This window comes from Anguilla rostrata, chromosome 18 (assembly GCF_018555375.3).
Source record: "Anguilla rostrata isolate EN2019 chromosome 18, ASM1855537v3, whole genome shotgun sequence".
Taxonomy (NCBI): domain Eukaryota; kingdom Metazoa; phylum Chordata; class Actinopteri; order Anguilliformes; family Anguillidae; genus Anguilla; species Anguilla rostrata.
In genome coordinates, this window is record NC_057950.1 from 25137988 (window position 1) to 25160890 (window position 22903).

At 50.2% G+C, this 22903-nt stretch overlaps 1 protein-coding gene across 2 annotated transcripts in view; it reads left to right on the forward strand.

Annotated features, from left to right (window-relative positions):
• LOC135244645 (collagen alpha-1(XIX) chain-like) overlaps positions 1 to 22903 on the forward strand; it is a 123869-nt gene that overhangs the window by 42880 nt on the left and 58086 nt on the right. For both annotated transcript variants that reach the window (XM_064317106.1, XM_064317107.1), the window contains exons 15-18: positions 227 to 262; positions 2224 to 2253; positions 2573 to 2599; positions 2849 to 2893. In XM_064317106.1, coding sequence (XP_064173176.1) covers positions 227 to 262; positions 2224 to 2253; positions 2573 to 2599; positions 2849 to 2893 — 138 coding nt within the window. The remainder of the gene's footprint in view (positions 1 to 226; positions 263 to 2223; positions 2254 to 2572; positions 2600 to 2848; positions 2894 to 22903) is intronic.

Below are 22903 nucleotides of genomic sequence, written 5' to 3' on the forward strand. Positions count from 1 at the left end.
TCCCTGATCATTATTCCATACAGCTACCTCAGACATAGAGACACAGAACACACAGAGACACATGCATGCGCACACACACACACACACACACACACACACACACACACCCACGCACATGCACACATGCACACATGCACACGTATGCACACGCGCGCGCACACACGGGTACATATGTGTTTTATGGACTGTAATGTAATGTGCATATGTCGTTGTGTTTTTCTCTCAGGGAGATATGGGCCCTCCTGGACTGCCAGGTCTCTCTGTAAGTAAATCCTTTGTATTATTAATGCAAGTTTGTCTTCATGTAGAACGGCTTGCTGTTATAATTTCAGCAGTAATGCGGGAAATCGGTCACGCTGAAGTGGCCTTTTTTCATTCAGCACAAATACGCAGGTGTGGAGCCTGCTAAGAGAGCTAAGAGTATGCATGACCTGCTATGTGTTTGAAAGCTGCAGGATGTACAGCGTAGCCTGCGTTAGCTGATAGGATACAGTATCCAGCTGTTCCTCTAGGCCACAGAGCTAGAACATGATGAACCTTGGGGTTGCAGGACGGAGCTACTCTGTCTGTGTGATGTACCCAGCAATTCTGGACATAAGAAAGGCCTGCTTTCAATCCACGTTTGTCCTGAACTTTGATTTCCAAATAGAGCACGGAAGTTGCACCTTTTCTTCACAAACTCGGGTTTAGTGATTTCTCGGCTCTCAAACTCTCTCTCATACACACACATACAAACACACACACACTCACACAATGGCAGGCACATACACTCACAGTTACACAGCTGCACACTCAAGCACACACACACACACACATAATGGCAGGCACATACACTCACAGTTACACAGCTGCACACACACACACACACACACACACACACACATAATGGCAGGCACATACACTCACAGTTACACAGCTGCACACACACACACACACACACACACACACATAATGGCAGGCACATACACTCACAGTTACACAGCTGCACACTCAAGCACACACACATACTTGCAGAGTATCACGGTACAGCAGTAGATGACGGGCAGATTGAAAGCTTGCTGCAGGAGGTTATCTAATTATCTGCACCTCATGAGGGGGATCTGGCCGCCAGGTTTAATCATGGCAGGGAGCCGTCTGTGGCACAGACGGGCGCTCACGCTACTGCAGCTGCCCCGCCCCTCGCCACACCCCACACCCCCCCGAAATTCTCACTAAAGTCCCAGGAGCTTATCGTCACTCAGTCTAATTATACTTTCATTAGAATGAGCGAGATGCCAGCGATCCTGCCCAGCTTGCAAGACCACACTGATCCCGCTAACCGGCGAACGTTCTCTCAGCGTTACCGCAGCGCTGCATAAGTTCGTCCATGTGCGCAGTGTCACTGCCAGGTTTGTCCTTCACAGGCACCCATATTTTAACAGGCAGTCGGCAGGCGGCCCTCCTGAAGCAGTTAGCTTCACAGGCTGTAAATCACCCACTATGTGGGCTACACCATATGCGTGGGTACACACTGTGACCCGGGAGCTGGAATTACATCTTAATAAAGTTTTTTTTTTTTGGTCATATTTCTTGTGCAATGCTGTTGATGCAGTTGATGTCACCGATTGATCGTCGAGCTCCCCGTTGAATCCAGCCATTTTTGAATTATATTTTAAGAGCGGTGTCTCAGGAACGTTGCGAAAGGCTATATCTGTGTCTGTTTCCTGGAGAAGCCACCGGGCTTGTGACGATGCCGTTTTGGAAGGAGGTGCCGGTTCATTGGCGCGGAAGGCATCTGAAAGTTCACAGGGTTTATTTGTGACGCCCCCCCACCTCCACCCTCCCATACCGTCCCGCCCTTGTGCACCCCAGCCTTGAAATCATTTGTTTTCCACCCGAGGTGACCGCTAAGTGGTCTTTAAAAAAATCTGGTGATTTACCATCGCGGCTTCTCTGTGAAAACAGCTGACAACACATGCACACACACACACACACACACAGACACACACAGACACACACAGACACACACAGACACATACAGACACGCACGCATGCACGCACGCATACACACACACACACGTGTACACACACACACACACACACACATACACACACTCACACACAAACACACAGACACGCGCACACACACACATAAACATTGATAAATAGACAGCATTAGACAATAGCAGTCCATCATTCAGATGTTCTGTATGTAGTATATAATATATGTGTTGTTGTTTTCAGATGGAACGTGAAGGACTAAAAGGAGAGCCCGTAAGTCATGATTTAATTCCTAATGAGCTTTTAATTCACTTAATGAATAAAAATGTCTTGCCGCTCTGGGTAATGATTAACAGGGTAATTGTAACCAGTTCAGTGTAAATCTCATATAATTTGTCCCTAAGACCCCCCAAAAATATTCACTCTGTACAAATTGTACCTTAAAGCAATGCAGATTACATTCTAACTGGCAGAACCTGAGGACTTAGGACTTAGTGACAGTACTGGAGAGATTAATTGTGATACGTTCCAGAACGAAATGTTCCGAATTAGGATCTGAATGGTAGCTAATATGTTCTAATGACTTCTGCAGGGCATGCCAGGTGTTCCCGGAGAACAGGTAAGAGGGGGGGGGGGCGTCTGATAATTCCTCTAGTAAAGTTAAAACATATTCTCCTATTGCTGTGAAATTATCTTAAATTAGCTTTAGCTTAATTGTCAAACTTCGCTATCTGTTTTTGTCTTTATGGTAGTCAGTATCTCCCCTATCTGCTGTGTCTGCTTTCTGCAGTATCTGCTGTCTATATTCTCTCTACGCTCCATGTTTTGAATCTACTTTTTAAAATAATATTCTTCTCCCCCCCCCAAGGGACCAGCTGGAACCCCAGGAGCTCCGGGTGCAGAGGGCAAGAGGGTGAGTAAACTTCAGAGCGCCTCCCTCAGTGTGTGTGCGTGTGTGTGTGTGTGGTGACCCCCCCACAAGCCGGAGACAGGGACCAGCAGCTGGAGAGAGGGGGATGTTGGTGTGTGTGTGTGTGTGTGGTGTATCTGTGTGTGTGTGTGGGCGGTAAGAGAAAGCAGCGGAATGCTAACAGAACGAGCCGGAAGGCCTCGGCGTCTGGCCCGGGGGTCACGTTTAGGGAGAGAGTGACTGGCGGCACGCGTGGCCGTCCCGGCCAAAGACTCACTCTGCCGTGATTTATCCTTAAAAAAATAAATAAATAAATCTATTAGGCTCTCGGCGTGGCCTTGGGCACACAAGCCCCTCTGGATGTCCCCGTGCCCTCCCCGTGACCCGTCAAAGGGCAGGACGCCCGGGACCGGCTGGGAAAACAGAGCCGGGGAGAGCGTGAACAGCCAATTTTCGCCGGCTGTGCGCGGGGTGGCGGGACCCCGTGACCCGCCCTTCGGTCACGCGAGCGTTCGTCTCGCAGGAGGGGGGCCACCTGTCGCTGCGGGTCATCCCCTGAGCCACAATGGCCCCTCTGGCCTTAAGTGCCTGGGCCGGGTAAAAAATCTATTAAAACCGCCAGGTCACCACCGCGACTGTAAATGACTGTGTAATTTATGTTTCGGGTGCACTGTGGGCACTGCTGTGTTTCCGTTTAGGGAAGACGTGTTTCGTTCTGAAGCTGCCGTAGGTGGAATGAGCTTGCGGGCACGGCGGTGCGATTTTACGAGAGTGCGAAGGGTTACGGAGCGGGTCTCTGGGAAGGCGTCTGCACTGTGTGGTCCTGACAGTGGGCGTTGGACAATGTTCAGCCATGCGGTGTCATCAACGGAAATTCTGTTTTAAACCATTTAAGACGCTTCAGGTGTCCCCCAGAACAGTGAGACATAGCGCTCATCAAAACGCCTGTAAAATATTCTGTTTACTCCATGATTTGGGTTTGCACTACAGGCCGAGTTGGGACACATAAAAGGCCACAACCTCAGCCAAGAATGTACTTTTTAAAACTCTTTTACTTCTTGAAATCTGGAATGTTTGCACATGTGACGATATTGAGAGGTAGAGTAAAATAAACCTCATGTTATATTCTCAAAAGTACCTTGAATGGAACTTGGTGAAATATAATAATAATAATAATAATAATAATAATCACCATCATCATCATTTTAATTGTCATCATCATTATAATCATGTTTACATTCCCTTTTGCCAAACCTAAAGTCTTGAACATAATGAAGCAATTAATAAGAATCCAAAAGAAAATAGCATACCCAGGACAAAGTACCATGTACCCTGATTTAAAAAAAAATGTATTAAAAGAACAAGACAGAATGCATGAATAAAGGTATGATGAAGCAACACCAGGATGGAATGTGCAAGAGATCAGCAGAGCAGCAGGTGATACGGCTGACTGAGTTTGTATGTAAAAACATGGGCACGGAAACGTCAGCTCACTCTGAGAGAAGGTTCCAGAACTGCAGGGCGGCACTCCCAAAGACCTTCTGCGTAAGTGCAGTTCTGTTTTGGAGTGTTAAGGTGATGACAAATTTCTGAGGGCTCCAAAAAAAAACCTAACGTACAGCTCGAAGGCAGTTTTAAATAACGTCCCCTTAATTAGCCGGAGCATAGCGATGGCGTCGAGCTCAAAGCGTTCATTAAATGAATAAGACCCGCTTGGGTGTGCGCTAACATCCCGCAAATTGGCTAAACTAAACTAAAGCCTTCCCCACCCCCGACCTGGACAGCTTCTGAGGTACGCAAACACGCGGGTGGCGCGGAGAGGAAGAAGCCCCACGCGCCGGTTTAGCGGTCACACCCCGAGGCGTTTGGTACAGCGTGTTGTTGTGCCACAGAATGCTTGGCCTCCTTTCGCTATTAATAGCCTCCTTTGATGGCTGGACCGCGTCCTAATGACTGCGAAAGTGCTAACGTTTCGGTTATATTTAGGCTCTGGAAGTCACATGGCCTAGCGCTTCTTGTTGACCAGCCTGTCTTCGTCTTGCGTTGGGATGTGGGGGGGGGGGGAGATTTAGTGGGTAGGGCGCGTATCTTTAGCGCGGGCCTGTTTACTGGTAGCGGGATTGGCATCGACGCGATCCGTGTTACTCAATTAGCACCCCTTGCTGGAGATTAGTCAGTGCGGGGCTGGGGCTCGGTTGTGTAAGAGGGGGTTTTTGCGGCGCTGGGCTCCTGGACGTCAGGGCTAGCCCTGATCCGTAATGACTTCGGTAATTGCTTTGGACACAGCGAGGAGCATGGGGAGATCACGAGGGAGGTGCCCCGCCCTCCTCCTGAAACCCCGGAGTAGAGTGCAGAGAGGTCATGCTCTTCAGGGCAGCACTGGAAAAGGCCTCTATCACAGACAGGGTCTTGAAGTAGTGATTAATAACATCATTCCTGATGAACGTCTTCACCTTCCCCCACTGTAATAGGACTGTTATCGTACCTCTTCCCCCAAAATAATAGCATTTCTATCTAACCACCGGTGGGGGGGTCAAGTAAACCAATGGTGTTATTTATTACCTCTAAACTGCAATTTTGCCCATGACATGTTGACAGGAACAGAGCAGACGGTGTCACATGATGACAGTGTGACCTGTCCGTTCAGGGTCTGGCTTCAAAAACAACATAAACCCCTTAATATCATTGACTCACAGGTCTTTTCTTTTCTGGGATAATCTTTTTTTATTCTCTTCTTTCCTCCCAATCTGGAATCAGTTGATGCTTCTGTATCCCCAACCCATCTCTGCAGCCTCTTCCTGACACACTCAGGAGAGCTTATGGCCAGCATGCATTTCCTCTCAAGTGCGTGAACAGCAATGCATTGTACGACCCAGTGGCTGACAGCTCGTGATTGTTAGCTGTGGTTAGCTTTTTTAACGTGTCACTTTTCATGGCCCATCAAAAGACTGGTATAACTTTGTAGAGTACCTTTGACACTGGCTGTAGTAACCGAGTCAGTCTTGTCTGTGCTTTTCCCTTATAAATAAACTGACAAATAAAAAATGTTAAAAAATAAATAAATTTAATGAAGAGAAATGGCAGCTGACTGTGTGAAGGCAGTGGACACTGCATCCATATAATAACGGACTGCCTATGTGTGGTGCCGTGATTATGACTTTAATATTGTCCACGGACAACTTTAATAATGTCCATGGCCGACTTTAATAACATCCCTGGCCTGCTTGTCAGGATTATGGACCCTAAAAGAGAGAGAAGTGATAAACACAGGGAGAAACAACACAGTGACAGACCAGAGGAAACAAAACGGAGGCAAAAAGCACCAACAGCCAAAGAGACTTATTTTCTCTCTGTGCAAAGGGTGAACAGTAAAACCCTCCTCAGGGTCAGTAATGACACGCTAAACTCCATACTGCTACTGTTTCCCTGTGTGAGATGTCCGGGGGGAAGGACAAGGCCTTTATTTTGGATTGCATCCCATTACACTCCACTCCTCACCTCCTTTCCTCCACTCCCCTGCTACCGCTTGTCTCCTACCTGGAGTTTTGTGGAGGAAAGGGGAGGAGACGAGTTTGAAGCCACTTTGCTCTTCTTCTCCAATATTAGGAGGGAGGGAGGGAGGACACAAAGACTGGTTTCTGGGGCACGGAGGAGACCAGCTGGTCATGGAGGAAAGGAGGATAAATTTATAAAGTATAGGGACGCACCCTTGCTGTGTTATTGGTTCAGGGGGAGCACATTTTGATCAAGTCAGGTGATTGGATAGCTCTGCCACCTCTCCCTACATCAATAACAGGACTCCTCCCCTTTTCTGGACCTGACCAAGTCTCTGCGAATGCTTATGAGTACCTATAAGAAGTGACAATGAATACCTAGTAGAACACTTAGACAGAGGAGGCACCGAATGTGAGTATCTAGTTTGGGCATGGGTTCAGCTCTTGGGCAGTCAGTTTTTTTAAGATGTGAATGTTTTCCCAAATAAATCGAGCATCTGTATTTACAGTCTCGCCTTCCGATATCAGCAGTACATGTTTTATGACTGTTTTGCAGATCCTGTCCTGAAGATGTGCAGAGCGGTTTTATTTGATTCATATATTATCAATTTACACAACGGTGAACCAAACTATTTAAAACTGCACTTTTCCTCAGTAATCACTTCCCAAACCACTGTAGTGCTTGCCTCTTACTACTGTGCCACACTGTTGGTCTCAAACCCAGGCTTCCTTCATCAGGAAAAAATAGTTCAGTATCTCAGAGGAGCTTTTGTGGTGAGGTTTCTGAGCAAAACCTGGCAGCTTCCCAAGAATATATAAGGATAAATAAGTTTATAACTGAGTCCTGGACACGACTATCTTCCCCGGTTCTGAGTTTGACCTGAAATGACCCGCAGCACCGCCAGTTAATCCCAGCATGCACCGGGGCCCACGCCACACTGAAAGACTGCCATGACCCATTCTAACAGGGAGGCACGGAGGCTCGAAGTCTCCGTCTATGAATTATCGATCGCGCAAAAATAACCACTTCCTTTCATCAGTTTCCTGGAAGCTGAGCGTCTCTCCAGGACGAGGCATTTAAAATGCACTTTAAAACCAGTGGCACAAAGGGGCAAGAGGAGACTCCAGACTGTGATCAGATTTATTTTTTGTAATTTATTTTTTAAACACGTGAGAATTTTTTTAGGATGGAAATGATCCAGACCAGACACACATCTCCCACGTGTTTTTGCTTTGCTTTTTTTTAGTTGAGGGCTTGGTTCGATGAGGAAGAGGAGCAGAATTTTTTCCCGTGGTGTAAAATTGATTACTAATGTTAAGAACTAATGAGCAATGCACTATAGTACACACACACACGAACATACCAGTTGGATATTGTTGAATATGTATTGTGCTTAGAGCGGTTTGTTTTCCATATCGTTCTGAGTGACCTGTTTCCGTTACACGGTCCGGGTCGCAGAGCTGGAGGGCTGGAGAACGCTGGCACTGAGGGGAGTGCGCGTGCTGAATTACGAGTGCCGCCATCTTGTCACCTTTGGCCCCCGGTTTTGAGTAGCCTACCGCTGAAGCCCCCGAGGTGAAGGCGGCAGTTGAGCTCGGCGTCGGCGGCGGGGACCGGCGGCAAATTAAATTAGAGATGTCGGCGGGTTCAGCCAGAGTCCCACCAGCCCGCAGTCCTCCATAAATCTTCCATATTTTTCTCTTTTTGTGGAGTGATTACTTGTGACAGAGTTTTGCCATAGGAGTGAAATGTATTTGTACCGCTAACCACGAGTCCTTAGCAGACCGCGTAGCAGAGGAGTCTGGGAAAGGTCGATCAGACTGGTTCTGAGGTGATCTTGGGAGGCCGTGCTGCTCGAGTCTGATCGGTAGGGTGACGACCTTTGACCCTCCTCAGAATCGTCCCGCAGGCTAAAGAATCGTCAGTGGGTAAAAACAATGATCCCTGACCCCCCGGTGGTGCATTTTGAGGGAAGTGGGGTGCTGCTCGTCTGAGTCATTGACTGGGCTGCATCGCAGCTGCAGCCCTGTTCTCCCTGTTGGACTCTGTGGCGGTTTGTCGTTTGTGCTGCCGTGCTGTGCGCTGTTGCCATGGGGTTCTGTAGTCTGGGTGATCCCTGCCAGTGCAAGTAATGCTGCTAAACGAACGTGAAAACGATGATAGTCTCTTATAAAAGAATACTGAGCGAGAGGGGCCACCTCTGCACGATGAGTCACTTCCTGTTACGGAGGGTGCGGGGGTGGGGTGGGGGGGTTATCGGGACACGCCTGGTCTCAGCCTCATATCTGTGAATAGCTGACTTATACAGCATCAGCATCAGGTCAAGGTGGGGGTGGGGGGGGGGGGGATTGGGCTTAATGATAACATTACACTAGGGTGCTTTTTATTGGCTGTTTGGGATTCATACGTGCTTTTCGTCTGATGAGCAGCTGGCAGAGGTGATACTGAGAAAGCAAATGGAATTGCTTTACGTGCTTCCCGATTTCCCATTATGGTCTTTTTTAAAATGCTTTCCCCCCTTCTTTCCCACAGTTGGGAATGCCCAGTCATATTAGTCAGCGCTCAGAGCTGCAACCTCCGCTATCGATTGGTCGAACGGCATGCGCTCTGCTCCGAAGCAGCTGATATCACCCCCCCCCCCCTTCTTATCGTGGCGTGCTTCACGAGCCAGGCCCCCACTCAGCAAAATACGCTCCTTTGCGAGTCAGCAGGCTGGCATGGCATGGCATGGCGCCCCCCCCCTCCCCCCCCGATCGAACAGCGGGGGGCGCTGGCGCGCTACGCGATCCCGTCGCCCGGGCCGTTTGGGGCGGTGCCGGTGCCAATTGCGGCCGGCTGCCACGGTTGGCGCTGGCACCATCGGAATTCTGTGCCAGACAGTCGGGCCCCGCCCGCCCGCGAGAGAGAGAACGATACCTCGACAGAGTGAGTCTCCCGGCAACTCTCCTCTGTCTCATTAGCGACAGGCGCTATGGTGATGGGTGTTGATGGAGCTGCTGTCACTCTGTTGGCTTGGTAACGGCTATAGCGGCAACAGGTACACCCCAGAGGATGGAGAGAAGTGTAAAGGGCTGAGAAATGGAAATTAGCAGAGAAAATGACAGACGGGATGTAGTGCTTAAACCGTGAGGCAGATGCATACCTGTACGTGGAGCAGATTTGCAGAGTGATTCAGGTTAAATGGATGTTACCTGATGGAGTAGACTATCTCGTCTAAGTCTGTTTTTTGTATTTTATGTCAAACCATGTATTGAGAAAGTGGGTTGAGTCTAAAAATGTAGATGCTTTTTCACTCTGTCAAAACTGCTTTTTATTTGATGCCTAATCATATGAGATCCATGTTTTGCTTTTAAAAATGTTAGTGATTTTCTTCAGTTAGATGCATTAATTTAGAAGCAGCCCTTAAACATGCATAAATTAATTTGACAGATAATTACAGATTTTGCAACTTTTGTGAATTCTTTAGCAAAAGAAGTTGGTGGTAGTAAGTTTTGCACTATTCTATTCAAACTCATTACACTATCCCATTATTGATAAGCTTCTTTGTTCTTTTTTTTTCCTTTAGGAAATTCAGTATGACAGTATAGATACAGTTATGTGCTATAGCTGGAAGTTCAAAGAGACTTTCTTTCGAAAAAGAAAGACATTTTCTTTTAGTATTATTTATTGGGCAGTGGAACAACAAGTAAATCATATGGGAAATCAACAGGAGACTTACTTTGTTCCGATTTTTACTCCCTGTTTTGTCGTTTCTTTTTGAATTCGTAATTGCATGTTAGACCTATCCCACTGGTGCAATGTCCTCCGCCAGTTTGTAAGAACAGAGACGAGCAGAGCTCTTTCTCCACAGAGAACATGATGCTTCCTTTGGCTTTAGTTCACTCTGCTGCCTGCCAACACAGCTGTGCAGTTCATTCTCAGGAGATGGGAACTTCCTGTGTAAGTTACGCACTCGTACCGCAGTTCAGCACCTGGCCAGAGGGGTCGCTCTTGTAATATGGGGGCAATCCTTCAGCCTAAATCCCTCCTCCCATGCTGACAGATCCAGGACATCAACATCTGTAATAAATAGTACAGAAATATGCCATTTTTCATCCATTTATTTATTTTGTAATGCATTGACATAAGCAATGATGTAATGCATTATATATTTATTCTATACAGATATTAGGCATTAGGAAGAATTTTTGTCATGCAGAGAATAGCCAATGTGTGCAGTAGCCTGCCAGGTCACATAGTAGAGGCTGAAACTCTGGGGATTTTCAAGACCAGGCTTGATACACTGTTAGATACTATTTAGTCTGTGGGTAATCAGAGCACTAATTTAGTCAGGAAAATGGTGAGCATTGTTGGGTTGATTGGCCTGTTCTAGTCATTATGCTATGCTATGTTAGGTTATGTTATGTCTTCTTTTCATTTGAAGTGTTAGTTTTCATTTTCATATTAAGGAAAAAAAAAAAATCTTGAACCAGCTTGATTAAGGTTGAACCAGCTGCTTGAGAGAGATGCCGGTGGGTCGGAGAATGTGGCTATGTGACATTAGCGCTACGTTAAAGTGATGCTAGAGTGACGTTAGCCTGACGTTAGCGTGACGTTAGCGTGACGTTAGCGTAATGTCAGAGCGATGACAGAGCGCCCTGCAGCCGCGGTACGGCTCCGCGTCCTGTAAATACTGGCCGTGAAGCTCCTCGCTGCTCGGCTGCGCGCTACGTGACGCTCTCTCTTCACCAGCTCCTTTTCCCTTCTCAGCAGAAATCTCCGGAAGAACAGACTGACGCGACCCGAAAGGCCCAGAGTGGCGGTTCTGTTTGTGTAAACCCCGCGACTTCAATCTAACACCTGCCGTTCGGAGGGAACGGAACAGATGCCGCGGCGCTGCGGCTCGTCGCCGGGGCCGGGAACCCCTGTGCATGCTGGGAGCCCCCCCGCGCTCGTCGGCCTTTCTTCCAGTCGATGCGGTAATTAGTCAGGATAATTGAGAGCGGGCGCCCGCGTGTTTTCTGCGGTTCCTCTTTTCGATTCGCTCCGAGCGCGGCTCTGGCTCGTCGCCAGTCGCTTATTTAACCTGTTTCCCGCCAGGTAGATTACGGGTTTCAGCAACCAGGGGCCGCGCTCGGCTCTGACGTGATCTCTCCCCCCCCCCCGTTTAGCGATCGATAATTCGATCAATCGGGCGATCGAGGGAGCTCCCTTTCCCGAACGCATCTCAATTAAAAGCCGGCTGGAAATCGTAATTCCGGCTGAACCAAACACTGGTTAATAAAGGAGTTTCCAGGACTGAGGAACAAACACAGAACTTGTTGATTTAAATGATGCATTTCACAAGAGAATAAAACCTATTTGTGAAACTGGAGGTTGCTAAGATCATATAGTGTAAGTATATGACGAAGTATGCTTGTCGTACCCTTGAGCAGGGCTCTTAAACTGGATTGTTTCAGTAAATATCCAGCTGTATAAATTGATTTCATGCTTAAAATATGCACGCATGTAAGACACTCTAGATGAGCATACCTGCCAAATACCTAAATATTACCACGAGCAATTATATGCTAAGTGTGTATGAAGCTAACAAGCAAGCTATGACTATATTGTACAAAATATCCATGACTAAGAAGGAGGGTGACACAGAACCTTTAGCCTACATTTTCTCATAAAATTGAAATAAGACCGTTTCAATAAAATGAAATTGAAAATAAAATGAATTGAAGGACAGTGTTAAGGACACTGAAATAAGGACTGAGTTTTGGAGGGAATGACATTAAGTGGACCTCCCTTCAGTAGGGCTACACAGGAATGCTGGACACAGAGCAAGCGTGTGCGATTAATGCTGATCTAAGTGTTTACAATATCGGTGGGCCGCTCGTTAGTGCCTGTGCCCACAGCATGAGCAGAAGGGCCTCTCTCTCTCTCCTGTGGGCTGCGGGTGGAGGACGCCCGTGCTCTCCCTCGTGGTGCAGACCGGCGTGCTGTGGGTTAGGGTTAGGGAGGGGCCTCTCTCTCCTGTGGGCCGCGGGTGGAGGACGCCCGTGCTCTCCCTCGTGGTGGTTGAGGCGCACGCCGCTGCGCTGTGGGCCAACCTCCCCGTTCGCGGTTGTCCGTTTCCCGCGCAGAGCGGCACGCGGCCTGGCTGACAGGTGGTTGGCCAGCCGGGCGCGGCCTCGCGGCCATGTGTCGCCCCGACGACAAACGCCCCGGCGCTCCAGGAGGGCCGAGCCGCTCCGCAAACACCGACACTGGGGGGGAGGGGGGCACGGAGGCTCGCCTTGCACTCCCCACCCCCGGAACAGGAGTCACACTGCTACATACACACACAGACAGACACACATACGCACGTATACGCACACACACGTATACACGCACGCACAGTCACATGCGCACACACACATAAACAAGTGCACACAAACAAACACACACCACGTACATGGTTATGGTTATGGTTATACACTTTGTTGTACGTCGCTCTGGATAAGAGCGTCTGCCAAATGCCTGTAATGTAATGTAATGCACACTCTCTCTCTCTCTCACACACACACACACACACACACACACACACACATTTTTTTTTATTTAATTTGCCAATATATGGCAAGAGAAGTGGGAATGAAAGGGCACAACAGCTAGGCTCTGATGGCTAATGCTGTAAAATGTGCGATGCTTTGTGTAACTTAGGGATGAGCTATATTTAAGAGGCGGGTATGCTGAGAGAACCGCGCAGGCCTTGACATTAGCATTAGCGTCTTCCCAAGCTATTCACACAGGCGTCCTGCCCACATCCAGCGCTTCAAGCTTTAAGCCGGAGCGGTAAGCAAACCTTTCTGCCGGTGCCCCCCGCCAGTCCGAGTAACAGTAACCAAGGCCCACCCCCCCTCTCACCCCCGCCCCCCCCCGGCTCGGTCACCTCTACCGCGTGACTTTAGCGGGGAACGCGGGCAGGTTCGGGGGGCTCTCGGAGGAGCGGTGCGGGCACCTCGGACAAAGCCAGAAATGTCCAGGTCAGCGGAGCGCGCAGCTGAGCTTTTACTGCCACATTAGCGCCCGGCTGATTTACAGCAGGCCCGCTTCCTCAAAGACCCGCCGGGCTTTCAGCAAGATGCGCTACTCGCGCGCGATCGCCGCCGCGGAGCCGCGGACAAGCGGAGGACAGAGTGTTCCAAACAACTAGCGTGATTTACTGTCTTTAGCTTTGAATGAGTAATTCAGGCAAGCACTGTTCTTTTTTATTTAGTTATTCTTTTACTGTAAAAAAAAAATGTATAATCAAAATATTATATTTAGCTGTATGCGTAGTTTCCTTGCATCCTGACATTCAGGGCGACGTGCACCCAAACCATCCATAAACTAAATGTGTGTGAGGAACGAACAGTGTCTGTCTGCTAGAAAGAACAGCGCTCTATTTATTCCATTTTTACCTGTTGAATAAGCTACTGACTCTTTTGTGTATGTCTGGGAGACATGGGCTTTGATTATATAAGAAGGAGGCTATTTGATGAGAACAAGCTATTCCCATCTACACTTGTCATTTTGCCTGCTATTATACGTCCCTGAAGCAAAATGCAGAGAAGAGCGAGCAGTTTCTTCACCGATAAAACTCTGTAGCTTCATCAAAGCAGTGATGTGCGGTGTGTGTGTCGTGTGTGTTCTGTTGTGTGTCGTTGCTGTTTGGTTGTGTGTGTGCGTGTTGTGTGTGTTTTGTTTGTGTGTGTGATGTGTTGTGCGTGTGTTGTGTGTGTGTGTGTTGTGGTTTGTTTGAGTGTGTGTGTGTTTTGTGTCGTGCTGTGTGTGTGTGTGTGTGGTGTGGTGGTTGGTTGTGTGCGCGTGTTGTGTTGGTGTGTGTGTGTTTGTGTGTGCGTGTGTGTGTGTGTGTGTGTGTGTGTGTGTGTGTGTGTGTGTGTGTGTGTGTGTGTGTGTGTCCGCGTGTGGGTGCGTGTGTGTTTGTGTGTGCGTGCTTGTGTGTGCGCGTGTGTGTATGCTCGCGTGTGCTTGTGTGTGTGTGTTTGGGTGCTTGTACCTGTGATTGATGTGTCTCCTGAACATGGCCGGTCTGTGTTTATCCAGTCCATGAGCGCAGGCCTGCGGGTTGATTAATCATGGCGCTGTATGGAGAGGCCAGGACCCTCTGAGAACAGGGCTCTTTAATTACACATTGTTCATAGGCCGCGTGAGCGCTCGGGCTAAGAGGCTAATGTTCTTTGTGACACAGATGGCGGTAAGTTATGGCTCCGCCCCCGACGCCGGGCAGGCTCTCCGCAGCGGGCCAGTGCGGGGCGCTCTTGCGCCCACGGGAGAGACGGGGAGGGCAATTAAGGAGGCTATTTTTGTGCCGGGGTCAGACTGGGGGTACCGGCACCCTCTGGCTAATTAGAAAGCTGTGTCAGTGCAGATGGAATCTTCTGTGTCGTGGGCGTGGCCAAAGCAGCGATGATGTGGCGTAGCGAAGGCACTCTGCTTGCGACCCAGGAGGATAAATGTCAGACATGTCTTATAATGGCTTTAGCTGAGCTAGTAATTAAGGACCAGTACAGGGGGAAGCTCTACACTCATTCAGTCCTTCATTCAATCGAAGGAACTCGCCTTCAGTAATGACTGAGGCAGCAAGAAAGCTCACATCACCAAGGAGGACACACGCACACACACACACGAACACACGCGCACGCACGCACGCACGCAGGCAGGCCTACTCGCACACACAAACAGGCATCTTCTGCTATGACATCACAATGCAGACGGTATCAGAATTATACTTTGATTGTAGGGAATTGCAGCGATTCCCAATGCAGAGTCGCCATAGGAAACCTGCAACATCAGCGACGGCGACGTCGGCCGCGTTCGCGAAGAGTGACGTCTCCGAAACCCGCAGGTCCCGCGCGCGCGTCTTCGCCGCGACCTTTCGCAATCGTCGCTTTGTAAAACGAGGCCGGTTTCGCTCAGCAAAAGGGCAACGCTGAGCGAAGTCCCCGCCGGACCGGTCACGATCCCCGGTGACGCATTTGAAATCCCAGCGGCGAGCCGGTCTGCCCTTTAGAGCGAACGGGCTGCAGGTGGCACCTCCCCGAAAAAAAGTCCGGAACAGATTTTTGACCGTGAAACTCCTGAAAGCCGCGAACGATGACGCCGTCCATTACAAAAATGAGAGCCGTTTTGGCAGCGGTAGGAGTGCGTAGCAGGAGCTGACCCGCTGCCCTCGCCCGCGTATTTTTACGCTCCATACATCACTCCATGCGCGGTAAACGAAAGCTCTAAATCAGAGTTTAATGGAAGCGCATTACTCCTCCGCATATAAAAATGCAGATTCGCGGAACATCCACGCGCTTCCCCGTGCGTTATAAATCGGAGTTTACCGGGTTTTTGGCATTTATTGTGCAGTGTGGCACGCGTGATACTTACGTCCTGGTAAAATATGAACCTGGTTCTTCCTCACTTTTTTTTGTTGTTGTACAAGAAAACAAACAAACAAACAAAAAACCACCTGGCCAAACCATTCCTGGCCCCAGTTTCTACTTGACAACTGGGCTCCTGTGAAAACAGCCAATCATTCTTAACAATGTCATTAGCATAACCCCGCCCCTGATCAGGCTCTTCTGAGAGCAAGGTAAAGCCTGCCTTTTTGTGATGTAGCATGTATGACCGCAGAGCATAATTATGAATGACTGAGCAAGCCAGATTTCAGACGTGAAGCGAGACTGGCTTCGCTGAATGTGCTGTGTCAGGGCACTCAGCTACAGCGGCAGTCAAAGAGCTTGGACGTTATCTGTCAATGCACTACCGATCTATACAGTAGCTAAGTAGCTTTGTATGCGATGGGTGTGTAAAGATGTATAAAGGCTACCGTATGGACCGCTCATGCAGGGCACCTTGGTTCTTGACCTGGCTTTTCCTCTTTAAATTTGAGATTCAAATCCGGCTCGATCCCATACGGCCTGCCAGTTGATTTACAGACACCATGTTTTTTACTTTTCTGGAGCGGGAGTGTGGGCAGAGATGAGATGGGAGGGGTGCTTGTGTCATTCCCGGTCACGTAACCAATCAATGCACAGCGTGTGAAAAAAAAAATGTACAACCACAGACTGTGGCGTGTCAGCCGCCCCCCCCCCCCCAAAACAGCCCATTCAGCTTGAAGGGTACGAAACTCACTGGGTTTATTTTATATTTTTTGAAAATGTATTGCAATCTTTAAAAAAAAAAAAAACATGTTTGGGAGACCTTGTGGAATAACATAAAATTCTCGGAAAATAATATAACAGGGGACCTTTTAAAATCTGTTCCCCCAACTTTCTTTCAGTTCCTTTTTTGGTAAGTAGGTGCTCAGACTCTTTCAGGCGGACATTTTGACCGAGTCGTGCGAAGGGCAGACTCCAGGTGAACCTCTGGAGCGCGGGGCGTCGAGAGCGAGGAGAACCTCTAGCGCCTCCTCCCTGCGTTCGCCTCCCGCGCGCGTCTCTCTGACGTGGGAACTCGCGCGGAGTCCTGCCCCCGCCACCTGCTTTTTCCAAACGTGGAGCCAGCTCGCCACCCGGTGGCCAGATGAAAGAACTGCATCAAACAAACAAGTTGGGGACTGGAGGCTTGGGGAAAAATCTGCTCTGAGCGTGAAGATGCTTCTTTCTTCTTCACGCACTGATTCCAGACCTGGTCTGATCCAGTCCATTGTATATATTTTAATTTTTTGAAGTTGTTGAAACTGTACCAGGGTCAGTGTTTAGAGGAAGCGGTAGTCTGCGCTCTGAAGCTTAGGTGTGGGGATGTTCAGTGGTCTCCTCCTAAGCCCCCGCACAGACAGATAAATATTGAAGAGGAGGTAGGGGGCTGAAGTGAAATCAGGCAGCAGCGTGATGCTAATCCGCGCGACCCTGCCGGGCAGCTGTCAGCTCTTCCCTGCTCCCCGCGCTGTGGCTGCTCCTCTTAGCCCTGCTAAAGCGCTGCTCTGCTAACCCTGCTACAGCTCCAGCGCTAATCCTGTTTGAGAGCCTCAGGCTCTTATAGGACGCCCCGACCAAGGGCTTTCAGAGGAAGCTCTGCGCTGGGGAGATTTCACACCCCAAACCCACTGCCTCTATATCACAAACCCACTGCCTCTACATCACAAACCCACTGTATCCCAAACCCACAGGATCCCAAACCCACAGCCTCTACATCCCAAACCCACTGCCTCTACATCACAAACCCACTGTATCCCAAACCCACAGGATCCCAAACCCACTGCCTCTACATCACAAACCCACTGTATCCCAAACCCACAGGATCCCAAACCCACTGCCTCTACATCACAAACCCACTGCATCACAAACCCAAACCCACTGCCTCTACATCACAAACCCACTGCATCACAAACCCAAACCCACTGCCTCTACATCACAAACCCACTGCCTCTTCATCACAAACCCACTGCATCACAAACCCAAACCCACTGCCTCTACATCCCAAACCCACTGCCTCTACACCACAACCCACTGCCACTGCATCACAAACCCACTGCATCCCAAACCCACTGCCTCTACATCACAAACCCACTGCATCACAAACCCAAACCCACTGCCTCCACATCACAAACCCACTGCCACTGCATCACAAACCCACAGCCACTGTATCCCAAACCCACAGCCACACTTCTTCTAATTATTATTATTTACAGTAGTAGTAGTGGTAGTGGTGTTAGCAGTAGTGGTCTGCAGGATCAGCGGGGCAGTCGGTCTGCATGATCAGCGGGGCAGTGTGGTCTGCAGGATCAGCGGTGCGGTGCGGTCTGCAGGATCAGCGGGGCGGTCAGTCTGCAGGATCAGCGGGGCGGTCAGTCTGCAGGATCAGCGGTGTGGTCCGGTCTGCAGGATCAGCGGTGTGGTCCGGTCTGCAGGATCAGCGGTGTGGTCCGGTCTGCAGGATCTGCGGGGCGGTGCCGTCTGCAGGATCAGCGGGGTGGTGCGGTCTGCAGGAATGGCACAGGGAGTTTTATCGGGGTGGCGCTTTGAGTGCCGCACGCGGCGTTTATAAACACCAGCATATGGCGGCTGCCTCCTCTCCCGCGCTTTTCCCTCACAAACCAAAGGGCTCAATTTGCCTTCTCTTCCCGCACTTGGCTCAGCGTGCCGCCATTGTGGGTAATTTCTCTCCAGAGAAAGCGAGATTAGACCAGAAATGAACGCGGAACCCTGTCTGTCATGCTTGTTTACCGCGGGGGCGCCGGCGTGCCTCTGAGGAACCGGACCCGGGGAACCAGAACGCGACCCGGAACGTTGTGGGTTCTCACCCCTGGCGCTGCAGGCCCGTCGCAGCGTTAAGCGGATTACTTAACCCTCCGGTCCTGAGTAAACATACAGCTGCGAGTTCTTAAATTGTTTCGCTTGGAAAAGGATATACGAGCAATTAGGCTTGCCACACTGTTTGGCTGGAAACCTCTTTTGTTTCAGTTTCCCTTGTTTTTCCTCCTCATCAAAATCTTAATAAGCACCGTGAGAGCTTCTTCACACTTGGGATCTTCATTTTCAGTCGCCTTTACATAGAAATGAAATAAACAAGAAACCGTTAATGGCTCCAAGGCCTTGCCCCACCCAGCTACGCGGTACAGGACCTTCATAGCTTTGGCCGACACCCCACTGCCTACCTTGCCATTGGTTAACCTTTTATTGGCTTCTATTGACTTTATTGACCTTTGTTGCTCACTGTGTCTAAATGTATGTGGAATGTTTTTTTTCGCCCCATTTCCCTGTATGGTCTTAATCCAGCATGGCGTACCCTTGTGTGTTTTAACACGGCTCTCCTTTCCTCTGCTTCAATTCCTCGCGGATTGTTCTAGAAGGAGTGCGAGATGTTTTTGTTGTTGTTGTTTTTCTCTGAGTGCGTAGCTTTCATCCCTTAGCCGCTGCTAAATGGCGCCAAGTCCTCATCGTTCCCCCTGTTCATATCATGTATTCTGCCGTTCTCAAGCGCTGCGTGAATCCGTACTCGTTACTATGGCTCAGGCCTGACAGCCATTCACAATGAGAGCCTTGTGCTTTCCTGCACTTACACTAGATTGCAGGGTGTACATCTATATAGCAATCTAGCAAAATGCTAAATTTACATTTGAACACACTGCACTACTGTGCGGCAAACGTATTATGGGACTCTGTTTTTATCATATCTTGTCTATGTTTTCGCTTTATATTTTTACTCTCTGCACTCCACTTACTGTACGCATTTTTGGCTGGACCGCAACAGCGGGGCCCGCCCTACAAACGCGAATGTTCGTGACTGACTGAGCGACTGAGTGATGAAGTTACACCATTGGTCGGCCGGATCACGTGTGTTAGGTCCAGCCGTATGCCAGGTTTCCTAGTCTTGTTTGTGTGCGGCTTAAAGATAGCGCTTCGCGGCGGTGAAAGTTTTTTTTGGCTACGGGACGCGGAAAGTTCCCGGCGGGGACGAAAGGTTACGTTAGCGAGCGCGTCCCGATCGTGGCGGCGGTGATTAATCAGGGCCGTTTGCCTGCCACCGGGAGGCGCCGGGCGCGTTTCGGAGCATCTGGGCATTAACGAGGCCCCCCGCGGAGGGCCCGTGTTCCCTGCGCGGTCCGACAAGCCCCCCCCCCAGTTTAGAGGCGTCCGCTTCGCTGACATCTCCCTTCCGCGACGCTTTCCGCCGCTATTCTAAGGCCGAGCAGAGGAGCGGCTCGAGAGCGCGGGGACGCAGTGTCGGCCGCTGCCATGGCAACCGCCCCTTCCTCTCCCGCGCTCTGCGGCATTCCGCCACCGCGGCTTCCTCGGGCGCGGGGACACGTGACCTTTCTGAGCGGCTTCTGCTTTTGTCTCCGTTCTGTTTGGAAGATTAGCTTAGCTCTCCCCGTGTCTCTATTCATGGGGGAAGGGGGGTGGGGTACGGTGACTCAGACGCTTCTGCGGTACGGGGGGGGTGGGGGGCGCGCTGACGAGACGTGGCGAATTCGGCGCAGGATGGCATGTGTCTTAATCATCGGAGATCCGCAGCTATAAAAAAAAACACGGTCATAACCTTAACCCTAACCCTAACCCTGACCCCACGGTCCAGAAGTGCGGTTTACTCGTTTCTGCTGGTGCACTGGTGCCCAGCGCTAACAGAGAGCCCGGTGTTGGGCGCTGAATGAGGAGTACGCACAACAGAGAAACGCGCATTTAGAGGTCCTCCACAGCCCGCCTCTGTCTCTGTGTCTCTGTGCGGTCTGTGGTCAGGGTTTCACTGCCCTGGCGCTGAAGAGCCACGTAGCCCTCTGACCTCTGACCTCTGCTCTTCTGCATTAAAACCAGAAACGGGTTCAGAGAAACACGCCGAGGTGAGTTAACGGCGTAATCGGCTGCTTTAACCGATCGATGGAGAGGTCGATTACAGGGACCACAAAGCCTGCTCTATCCCCCGGATGTATCCCATGATGCTTTCCTGGTCTCTCTCTCTCTCTATAGTTAATGTTTTGAGTAGAGGGATATTGGCATTCTCTTGGAATATTTAGATGCATTGGCACACTTCAGTGGTGGTTTTGGACACGCCCCCTTTTGCCGCCAGCACAGCCAATCCCTGAGAGGCTTCTTGTCTGACACATCCTTAGGCGGTAGCAGGAACACTTTCATACAAACGTGTGGCGTTCTCACAAGGGGGGAGTGATGTCACACCACTCTCACAACGGGCCTCATTCACGAAACATGTACATATCATGTTTGTAAGAACGTTTCCAATAACATTTCAGCATTCATCGTTTTTTTCTTATCTGTATTTTTTCATTGATGTTTCCTTATGCAAATTGCATGAACAGGATTGCGCATAATATTTACAAACAGCCAGCATTCACCTGGGATAAGCACAAAAACAGGTCTGCACCCGTGTCATGAATCTCATATTTGTTTTACCGTAGGAACATTTTAAGAAGAAAAGTAAGACTAATTTAGGAAAAGTTTTGTGAATGATGCCCGGTGTTTGTTGCCTGAGCGCGATGCCGTACTGCGCTGAGGTCGCCAAACTCATTTAGCGGGAGGAGGCGATCCATCAAGGCCTCCCCGAAGACCCACGGAGGCAGTCCGAGGCTTCCAGCCAGCGTCGTCTTGAGTCATGCTCTTCTCTTAGGCCTGCTCCGGGGGTGGGGCAAACTCATTTCACTAGAGAGATTAACAGACTGCTGAGTCACAGCACTTGAGACTCCGCCCTCGTTGACACCTTCAGTGGCGAACGGCAGATGAAAGGTTAGGCCCGTCTCTTACGGGTAGTTTCAGATTTACTGTGTAACTGTGTAAGTCACCGACGCCCCCCTCTCTGCAGCGTCCGCTTATTTCCTCGTCCGAGAGTCGGGGGAAGGGAACTCGGCTGAACTCTGAAAGTTGCCTTCCAGACGGACCGTTTGCTCAGTTCGCTCGCTGCTCAGTTCGCTCGCTGCTCAGTTCGCCCGCTGCTCTGTGCGGAGCGGGACTGTGTCGATCTCGCGCTTTCCCGCCTGCTGAGCTCTGTGGACTCGCTGCTCGTCAGCGGCGGCGGCTCCCTGGAGACGGGGAGAGCGCGCGGTGATGGTGGAGAATAGACGCGCTCCGCGGCGTGTGGCCCCCGCCGCTCCCGCGCGGTGCTCTTCGCTTCCGCCCGCTAGCTGCGGCGGGATTGCAGCACGGTGCACATGCGCACACACACACACACGCACACACACATACACACACACACTCACACACGCTGAAGGAGGGGCCTTCTGACTGGGTGATACTGGTGATACTGTTTCAGGAACAGATCGTGAGGGACACCTGGAGAAGCAAAAGTGTGTGTGTTTGTGTGTGTGTGTGTTTATGCATGTGCGTGTGTGGGTGTGTGTGTGTGTGTGTGTGTGTGTGTGTGTGTGTGTGTGTGTGTGTGTGTTTATGCGTATGTGTGTGGGTGTGTGTGTGGTATCGTATGTGTGTGTGTGTGCTCTATCATCTTTGTGTGTAAGTGTGTGTGTGAGCGTGTGTGTGTGTGTGTGGTCTTGTGTGTGTGGTATCGTATGTGTGTGTATCATCTTTGTGTGCGTGTGTGCACTATCGTGTCTGTGTGCTTGTGTGTGTGTGCGTCCATTTGTGTGTGTGTGTGTGTGTGTGTGCGCATGTTGATGTGTGAAAGTGATTACATTAGTCTTATTGGTCCTTTATCAGTGCTGTATTTCTGTGAGTCCCCCCTCCCATCCCCAATGCGGGGCATCCGATGGCGTTTGGAATCGGGATGACATCACCGTTCTCAGGTGCCCGCGGCGGCTTCGGTCTCTGTGAGGCCGGAGCTCGGACAGCGGGCTCGCCGCGCGGATCCGCTCCGGCGCTGGGCTAAGGGAGTTAGCTGCGCTAAGCTGCGCTAAGCTGTGCTCCACTGTCCACGGGCGGTCTGAGGAAACGCGCTCTCCCGAGCGAACGCGGACAGCTTCCTCAGGCTGTTGTATCCATGCGCCTAACAGCCACCGATACCCCCGGTGTAAATATAGGAGAGCGGCGTGCTCTGCCTCGGCCTGTGGAGATTCTCATTTTCAGACGGTCACCGTCTCCCACGGTCTCATCAGACAGACTACATTTCCCAGAT